We start from the raw sequence: 9745 nt of genomic DNA on the forward strand, positions 1-9745 counted from the left end.
AAAACAGGGCATTCATTTTTTCTCATGTGGATCATCCATGATGTGAATGCAGTAAATGCATAACGCTTCCCTGCTGATCACGTGACATGACTGATTACGCAACAGCTAGTCAGCATGAGAGGATTCGTTCGATATGACGTAGTACTGGAGGCGTTGGCCGGTGTAGTGTCAGCCTGAGTCCGACAAGAACAACATTCTTTCCGATAATCTCCGCGAAGAACTAGGAGCTGACAAAGTAAAAACGTTTAAACTTACTCTACCTCTCGTTTTTATTTGTACCACCACTAAGCTATTTTCTTGAACCCGTCAAAATGATCAAAAACGGTCACCACGCCACGGACGACCAACAGGACGAAGCCGGTTGCAGTAAGCCGGGTAGTTCAGTGCGCAGCCCGGAGAAAAGGAAGCGCGTCGTCCGGTTGTGGTGTGACGGTTGGTGAGTCCAGTCTGACTGACTTACATACTCTGTGCTGGTTTATTAAACTGTTTCCCACAGTTTGTGTCCCACATGTATGCGGTCCCATGTGCAATAGCAATATCAGGAACCATTGGTGGGTTAGCATGCTAATACTAGCTAGCTAGCTACTTACATTAGCAGTTTTGTAACTTAGCAACAGAAGTTTAATCATTTCATCATCCATATCTACCTTAAATACTTTGTTGGTCGCAGCTAACGTTACATTGTCTTAAATGTCTTATTTCCTCTTGTAACAACTCTTCTCGTTTACTATCTTTGCTAGCAGCCAACCCAGACAACTAAGGTCTTGTCAAAGCAACACAGTTATTAACGCTTCTGTGTGCTTAATAGTTTCTTTGTATTTGACTGATAAACCCCAATTCTTAAACCTATTCCTTCAGAAAGTGTTCTCCTAGTACACCTGCTGCAGTCGTATACCTGCGTATCAGTTTTTACGAGACAGTGCCATGGGGTAAATTAGGGACAAGGTCCTTTCTGTTCATAGACTCGCAGTACTGCTGCGGTTGTGAACATGTTTGTTTATGTATGTATGAAACGGTAACTAGACAGAACAGAAACTATGTTTATTTATAGGATAGGAAGAACCACAAGGTGAAAACACGTGAGCCGTTGTTTCCTACACAGGTGTTTTCTACGCTTAACTCACAGGAAATTTCTGACAGCCTTTAAATGCATCAATTATGAAAACAGTTTAGATGTCCAAACCACATTGCTGTAGGTACACCATATTCCTTAACTGTAACCTCTTATTTGAAATCCTGCTATTAATTCCTCCAACTCCAATGTTATTTTGTGTAAACTATTGGCAGCGTTTATACTGTGTCATTTCTGCTGGGTTGGGTAATGCTGAGTACTTTAAAATTATCTGGAGATTACTTAAGGGCATTTACTTACTCTCTCTGTTGGTTGGTTGAGACTAATTCATGCTAACTCATTGGTCTGAAAAGCATATCTCTGCTGTTATTTTAAGCTCTGCTGTCTCACCATTGTACTATGAAGGATATACCCTGATCCTCACATGATTTAGATGCATCTGAAGTCACAACTAACCCCTAATATGCAGTCTCAGTCAAGTCTTTCCTGGTCTCACTCTGCACAACGAAGTGGCTGAGTTACTGATAGCTAGTTTGACATAGCCTGTCTCATGTGGTGGTTATAAATAACTAACATAGTGAACATCTTGTCCAGTGTGATGTAAAAGCAGCATGTTGGTGCAGTGGACAGGGATTCCTTTTTTGGGGACTGATGGAATATACAACACAATGAAGTGAAAGGGAAGAGATTAAATGTAAGACTATTCAGCAGTAAACTGCAAGTGTCAGAAACCCAAATTACTTCACAACAGTCTTAACGAGATATTGGGTTCACAGGAACCGATGTGGTCCAGGACACATAACCAGGGCATCTGCAAAAAAATTATTTGGACAAAATACTGAGATGTTAACAAGATATTAACTGAGCCAGGAAAAATTTGACTGTGTGACACATTCCATCAGTTACTGCTTTCATTAACAAGGCTGCTAATGGTGCCCCCAAAGGACAGTGTCTATTGATTGTTTGATCGATCTATGAACTAATGTTACAAATATACAGTATGTGTACATTTGTGGACTTTCAAAACTGTAAAAAAAAATATATTTTGTGACTGTATCTAGTTAAATAAGAAATGTCATTTAGTTGATTGACAGTTCTAAAATGTCTAGAGGCAAATAATCACAAAGTACACCTGTAAAATTAGGAAACAGTTTACAGTGTTTGCTTTTTTTCTCTTGGATTACTATAACTGTCAAAGTTGTAGCTCAGTACTGCAAAATTATCATACGGTAACCACTGATTTGCATATACATCACTCTCAAGAAGTGACATTTATACCTAGGAGCATATTTCCTCACTGATCCTGACCAGGCCAGGTGAGGGAGGTTGGAGGATTACTGGTAGGGAAATTGAGACTAGCAGCTTGTGCTAATGTCATTATAGAGGAGAGGTCTTGCCACTGGAAGAACAGTGACAGATGGGGTGTTTTTATCAAAGCAGTGAGATCTGTTGGAAATGCCCTGCAGGTGCAGAAGTGTTAACAGGAAGGTGTAGTACAGACCTTAAAGTGAAAGTGAGTGAGTGGGTTGAATTCCTGAACCAACTGGGAGAAGCATGATTAAAACATCTAATTACTATTGTAACTCCTTCAAAAACTCGCTTAGATGTCTAAAAATAAGTAATAGTAATATTTTGAGCAACCTGTTTTCATATACAGCACATGTAACTTATCAAATATTTAGTCATTCGAGATCTCTTAAATTAGCACAAATATAAATGTGTAATATGAGCCCACTTTTGCTAATAAATTATTTAAAACAGTTTTTTGTGCAGCCAGGGCTCTTAACCACTAGCAGCTCTTGTGAGTCTGCTCAGAGTTTGTGGTTGGACTAGAGTCTGGACAGTCCTGAGGTGTGATTGTTTTCTAACTGTAGGAATGTGAAACTGTAGGGTGCTGAACACAAGTATATTTTCATCAGTTAAGAGTTTGAATACGTTGCAATAAGCTAGGAGAAATCACATTTACTTCTATTTTAAAGAGGCAAGTCAACACAAATCATTGACTGTAGAAGTTACTGAATGGCAGAAAGCAAATAAATATGACCATACACATAGTGTCTTCAAGCATTACCTTTCTCCCACTAACCTTTATCATTTTCACTCACCATGTTAAAAGGGCTATCACTCTGTGTCGTGAGATGTAAACTGCTTGATTTAGATAGCATGTTTTTACAGCGGAGGAAAAAGTAATGATAAGATAATGTTAAACAATAAAGCAAGCAGAATTGGCCAGCTATCATGCAAAAGTATCTGAAAGACATTTAAAAGACAATGCTGCTGTGACTCTTGAGGGCTGTGGCAGTGCTAATTGTGAGGGCCACGTCCCTTATTGTTATGTGTGTTCATCTGTGTTTTTCTCTGTTTTCACCTGTATACTGTTTTGACTGAGCATTTGTTGTATGTATTGTTTTCCATGCTGAGGATGGTGTCATGTCTTTATCTGTCTCCACAGTTATGACATGGTACACTATGGTCACTCCAACCAGCTACGGCAGGCCAAAGCCATGGGAGATTACCTCATAGCTGGAGTCCATACAGATGGTAAAACTGCCACAGACTCACACACACATCCTGATACAGATATTCCTGTAAAACTTTTTTTGATTAACTGTTCACTGTTGATCACTGTACACTGATTGAATACTCAGTTCTGATTGACTGGTGTGGTACTCTACAATGAAGTCCTGCTGTTGTGTATTTCTAATCAAAGTCAATACAACTTGTGGCACAAGACCACAGAGACAGTATTCTTCAGTTACTGAAGACAAAATTGAGATATTCCCATCGTTACTTGTAAGCTACTCAAGTAGCATAAGTGATTACTGATAAGAGGCTGAACAGCAATCTAATGTAAATGTTCACATAAGATTACCTTTTATATTACAGTGTAGAATACAAATACAAGTATTATATTTCTGTGGTCTTGGGGATCTAAGATTTTTGCTTGAAATAAAATATTTTTCAGTCAGGCCAGATGACCTGCGTATTTGTAGTATAACAGTGTAACAAGACTAGGTCAAAACCTAGTATAGGTTGTGGAACCGCTGCAAACAACTGACATCATTGTGTCTTATTTGCATTCTGCATAGTGTCAACTGTTTTCAGCTCTTTATCTGTTTGTTTCTCTCCTTCTCTCTGTGCTCACACAGTATTTTAATACAGCCGAATTTCCCTTAAAGCTATTCTCATTTACATGTTTTTCCATTTTTGTTGTCAGACAACACAACTAGTTAGAAATAGTGACTTAAATGTTAAGACCATTAAGATGACATGTTAACTTCCAGGCCACTTCCAAGCTACTGCTGTGCTGCTTGTAAAATCCTGATTTTATAACTGCAACATTGTCTGACAAGATCACCAAACACTTAAAATAAAAACAGACTGTACTGTGATATCTGCTATATGTACTTGTAAAATGCTCTGGTGCAACTTTGATCACTCAACTCTTTCACTCAGTCAGTCACGGACATTTGCGGTTATAGGGCTGGCCCCGCTGTTGCTGTTCAGCCAAAATAGGATATAGAGTAAAGGGAGACCAGTTGAAAGGGATGACCACCACCTACATTATTCATAACTGACTACACATTTGTCGGTGATGTACCAATAATAAGCAATTCTTTCCCCATCTCTTTCTCAAAGCGGAGATTTCCAAACACAAAGGTCCTCCAGTCTTCACTCAGGAAGAACGCTACAAAATGGTACGGGCAATCAAGTGGGTGGATGAGATAGTAGAAGGAGCACCTTACGTCACCACCCTGGAGACTCTGGATAAATACAACTGTGACTCCTGTGTGCATGGAGGTGAGTCAGATTTAATCTGCTCCCGTTTCTTGTCTTAACATACTGAGTGTCATGTATTATTACTGTCCAAGAGTCCTTCTCAGTGATGTGATCAGGCTTCCAAATGTAATGCCATTGTTTGCCAGATGACATCACGCTGACTGTAGATGGCAAAGACACATATGAAGAGGTGAAGCGTGCAGGCCGGTACCGGGAATGTAGACGCACACAGGGTGTCTCCACCACTGACCTGGTGGGACGTATGCTTCTCATGACCAAAGCCCATCACAGCAACATGGTGAGTTTGGTGTCTGTGTTTAGTGTATGGATAATAGTTAGATAATATATGACAATGATAATGTTTTGCTGTTGATCTAAACTATAATTGCAGGATAACCCAGATTACCAGCAGCATACAGACAACTTTGGAAAGGTATGTGCCTTTTTATGTTACTACAACATTGTTATGTCAATAAATTGTGATATTTATTACACATAGCCTATTCCACATTGTCCCACTGACAGGAACGAGTCAGTGTGAATTCAGTACTGTATACGTTGTTGTGTTCTAGGGTCCTAAAGGCCACAGTCCCTGGACAGGAGTGTCTCAGTTCCTCCAGACGTCCCAGAAAATCATCCAGTTTGCCTCAGGAAAGGAGCCGCAGCCTGGAGACACCATCATCTATGTGGCTGGAGCATTTGACCTCTTCCGTATCCTTAGCATGTAGAGATAAGCAGTCCTGAGTTATGAACTCTGGGTAACAACATTTCTGCTTTGTATGTTGTAGTAGTTGCCTTGACCACAAATTCCCCGCAGACATCGGCCATGTTGACTTTCTAGAGATGGTGTATAAACAGGCAGAGAGGCCCTACGTCATCGTAGGTCTGCACTTTGATCAGGTACGCCTCATTACTCACATGCACTCACACACACATCTCAACAAACACACTCTTAAAAGGGTGAAAAATGCACCCCTCCTTGCTACGTCAGTGGTTTTCAAGAGAAACATTTGGAACAAGTTAAAGCAAGAGCGGTTCAGACTTCATGGTTAGACAGGGAAGAAGGCCCTCATAAAACTGTTTGCAGTTGTAGGAATGTAAGCCCATATCACTATTAAACTTACTGTGATCTGTCCTTAAGTTTCAAGTGTGTTGGCTGCATATCAAAAAGGTACAAATGTAAAAGTAGTCACTGAGCTCTTCACTCTCTTAGGAAGTGAATCGGTACAAGGGGAAGAACTATCCAATCATGAACATCCACGAGAGAACGCTGAGTGTCTTGGCCTGTCGGGTGAGTTCACACACACAGACTGAGAAAATGTTCAGCTCAGCAGTATGTATTTCTTCCCCGCGCACTCACAGCACTGCAGGCTGAACTTGGCTCTGTGCCCCTGATTCCTGCTGGTCAGCTATCAGTCTGGAACAATGGGTCTCTGTGCCCCCTTCTGCACTGTGTGTGTTTGTGTTGAAGTTAAAATGACTTATGAGAATGTTAAACAAACCAAACGTGTTACACAATCCTAAAATCGCTAAATTGCTTTTCTCTGTCATCAGTTTTACTCAATGCTTGATGACGAGGTACAGAGTTTCCCCAGTTAGCAGTAAAAACACTTTCACCTTTTTCACTCTGCTGTATTTCAAAGAGGCTTTTTAGTTAAACTTTGCATTTAAACAACATTTAAAACAGCAAAAGTTTGAGAAAATGTTATAATTGAATAGCAAAATCAACTTAATGAACCTGTTTTTTCCCTCATTATTGTCCTGCCTGTCTCTAGTACGTGTCGGAGGTGGTGATCGGTGCACCCTATGCAGTGGGCAAAGACCTGCTGGATCACTTTAAGGTGAGTTGCCTTTGTACAGATAGTACAGAACAGACTGTCTGTTCATGTGGTTTTTATTCAGTGTATTTATAGCTCTATTTTGCCAGGGTAGTCTGTTGAGATGAAGAACTGTTCTGCAATAGTTTTGGCCAAAATGGCAGCATAGTAATGTTACATAATGTTACATCAGCAAACAAAGAGCCAGTCTTCACATGAGGAAGAAAAATAAATAGAGGAGGGAACATACACACAAGAAAGCACAACGTTACTGTAGCGGACTATACAATAAAACAACTGCCTTTCCCCATTTCAGTCCTTATAAGCAACTGAATACCACCTCTAGCTGTGGGTAGAACAGCATTTAAAGCAGAGTAGTAGTACTGGGGTGGCATCAAAAATTACTATTTGATTTTATTCGATAATTTAGATTTTTGAGAAGTGCATCACTTTAGATTTAGAAATAACTGGGATTCACTCAAAACGTCTTGAGTGAATTGAATCATATATCATGTCTTTGACAGTGTAGGGCAGAACAACAGATCACTGTGTGGTTGCTGCATTTGAAAGATTCATCCCAACACAATTCATGTATCTATGACAACAAAAAGGGTCCAATTCTGAACATAGTGGCGCCCCCTTGTGGACAGTTGTAATATCAGCTGAAAGACCATTAACTTAAACACATTAAGATCTGTGATGGAGACTGTAGGTAGTTAACAAACCAACATCACAGCCTTTTCTTCAAATGTAATGCACAGTTTGAAAAGTCTCAGATAAATCACACACTAATGGTCCCATTCACTTGTCTGGGTAAATAATGTGTGGCTATAAATAAAAAGATGAAGTTAGTAACAAGCTTACCTTGGCAAGAAGGAGGGCAGTAATACCAGTTATGCAAAGTAACAGGGATCTGCACATACACCTGCCAGCACAGGGCTTCTCAGTGGCAGGCAGTTACTCCACAGTGAATGTTCAGATACACAGGCATGTATTTACAGGAAAAATGCAATTTATGTCTCTCTGTGGTGACAGTCAGTTTAACCAGGTGTGCTTGTATAACTTTGCAGGTCGATCTGGTGTGCCATGGTAAGACGGAGGTGTTTTCTGACAAGGATGGGTCAGACCCTTACGCGGTGAGTACAGGGTCATATCGTCTCTGATCAAAGTGCAGCCGTACCCATTATTATACTGCATTTATATATTGCGTGTGTTTATATTTGACATTATTTCAAGGTCACAATATGCTGTTGGCCCAATGTCTGACTCAAACCAAGGCAGGTCTTGGTCGCACAGCGAGCATACAAAAATTAATAACTTAATATTCTTTTACAAGAATGCTGTCAGCAATGTGATGTAAACAAATATGTGATAAATTTTTCATTTTTCAAAACAGTCATCAATTTCAGGCCATGAATACACAACCTGTTAATGCAGCTTTGCTTTTATAATCTTTCAATGATGACCTTATGTTTGGCGTTTTTGTCCACTGCCCTGAGCACTAAACTCTGGTGTATTATCATCTTATACTGACATACCTTGTCATACATCATCCCTTGCTTGTCAGGCTGCTTTCAGTTGTATCTTTGTAGCCTACACAAACATACAAAGCAGAAAGCAGGAGAGAATTACCATAATGCTTTGTAATTTGAGGTAAAATGAATTTGATTCTATTGTCCAAATTGACCTAAATGAAGTTCATTCAAACTTGGAACAAGAACTAGATGATCTTTCTTTTTGTTTTTGGTGTTTTGTTTTGTTTTGTTTTGTTTGCTTCATAAGGAAATCAGATATAGCTAAGTGTTAGCATGAGTGATGAGGTACAGTTAAAAATGGTACTCCTGGACTAGCTACCAGGATACTCCCAGTATCAGTCCTGGTTATTGGTTCAACGCGAAGGAATGATGAGTGTTCAAGGGTTGACGTCTTCATTCACAGGGGATGACAAGGACACGTGGCCTCGCTTGGGTTGAAATAACTAGTAGTGTGTTTTTCCTTCAGGAGCCTAAGAAGAGAGGGATATTCAGGACCATCGACAGTGGAAACAACCTCACCACTGATGACATTGTCCAGAGGATCATTGAAAACAGGTCAGAGTCTCCCCATGCTTAATTTAACTCACACTTCCTCATCATCTTCTTCTATATTTTTTAGTTCTATTGATCAGTCTGTATGTCTTTACTCTATTTACTGATGTCTCATTTCTTGTTCTCAGGCTGCAGTTTGAAGCCAGGAACCAGAAAAAGGAGGCCAAGGAGATGGCGGTGATTGAGGCAATGAAGAAGAGAGACCAGCAGGAGCAGAGTGAAGCTGCAGCCCAGACTGCTCACTAGTGAGACCTCCAGCCTGGGCCCAACTGGTTCTGTGTCTGATCTACTCCTAGTACTCAGCTTTAAAGAGGGTGGACACAACTGACCCAGACAGATGTTGTCCTAAACCAGGCCTGGCTTTGGATAAAATGACCCCGGTTTCCCTTTTGGTCTCTAGTAGTCCACTGGGTGCAGAATCCTGCTTTTAACATTTGGTGAGGCAGTGTGTCCCACACACTGCTGGGTTAGCTCCTCTCAGCTCTCTTGTATATGGACTACTCCAGCCTAAATGGGATTAGATTAGATCTGCCTTGACAAGAACACAAAGAATCCAAACACATAACACATACTATGACTTTTAACCAACAAAATCCCTTTACACATCTCATCCTCCACAGACAACTTTATTTTTATCTTCTTTCATGTTGTACGTATGATTGTGTCCATGAATTTACACACTGCGTGTCCCTGTATAGGTGTTTAAACTGGTATATTAAGTTTGTAATTATCCATAATTTATTGACAAAATGTTAACATCATTGTTAGTTATGTTTTTAGATTTTAAACCAAATTAGTTTTTAATGATCAGTCTTAGAGGTGGTAGCAGTAAGGTTGAATATTTTTAATACATTTAGAAAATGTAGATTAATTTCAATTTCTGTGTTTTTGTCTTGCCTAAAAAAAACATAATTTCTACGTTAAATCATCCGTGAAGTAGTCTTCTAATTTTAACTCTGGATTTTAACTGCCTGAATTTGCACCGAACG

General features: G+C 39.9%; 1 protein-coding gene across 1 annotated transcript; it reads left to right on the forward strand.

Annotated features, from left to right (window-relative positions):
* Positions 1 to 311: 311 nt before the first annotated feature.
* Positions 312 to 9745, forward strand: LOC111229283 (ethanolamine-phosphate cytidylyltransferase-like). The gene is made up of 12 exons (XM_022755550.1): positions 312 to 436; positions 3525 to 3613; positions 4712 to 4873; positions 4999 to 5150; positions 5244 to 5285; positions 5425 to 5563; positions 5670 to 5752; positions 6066 to 6143; positions 6628 to 6693; positions 7740 to 7805; positions 8671 to 8759; positions 8885 to 9745. Exons 1-12 carry the CDS (start codon positions 312 to 314, stop codon positions 9000 to 9002), a joined length of 1209 nt encoding a protein of 402 aa, XP_022611271.1. The 3' UTR covers positions 9003 to 9745.

The sequence above is a fragment of the Seriola dumerili genome, unplaced genomic scaffold (genome assembly GCF_002260705.1).
Source record: "Seriola dumerili isolate Sdu_G_001 unplaced genomic scaffold, Sdu_1.0 BDQW01000230.1, whole genome shotgun sequence".
Lineage (NCBI taxonomy): Eukaryota > Metazoa > Chordata > Actinopteri > Carangiformes > Carangidae > Seriola > Seriola dumerili.

Excerpts from the sequence above, each read along its gene's own strand:
- LOC111229283 (XM_022755550.1), top strand. The coding sequence starts at position 312 with ATGATCAAAAACGGTCACCACGCCACGGACGACCAACAGGACGAAGCC. Across the intron at positions 4,874-4,998 it reads TGACTCCTGTGTGCATGGAG|ATGACATCACGCTGACTGTA; the intron begins GTGAGTCAGATT and ends ATTGTTTGCCAG. Across the intron at positions 6,144-6,627 it reads TGAGTGTCTTGGCCTGTCGG|TACGTGTCGGAGGTGGTGAT; the intron begins GTGAGTTCACAC and ends GCCTGTCTCTAG.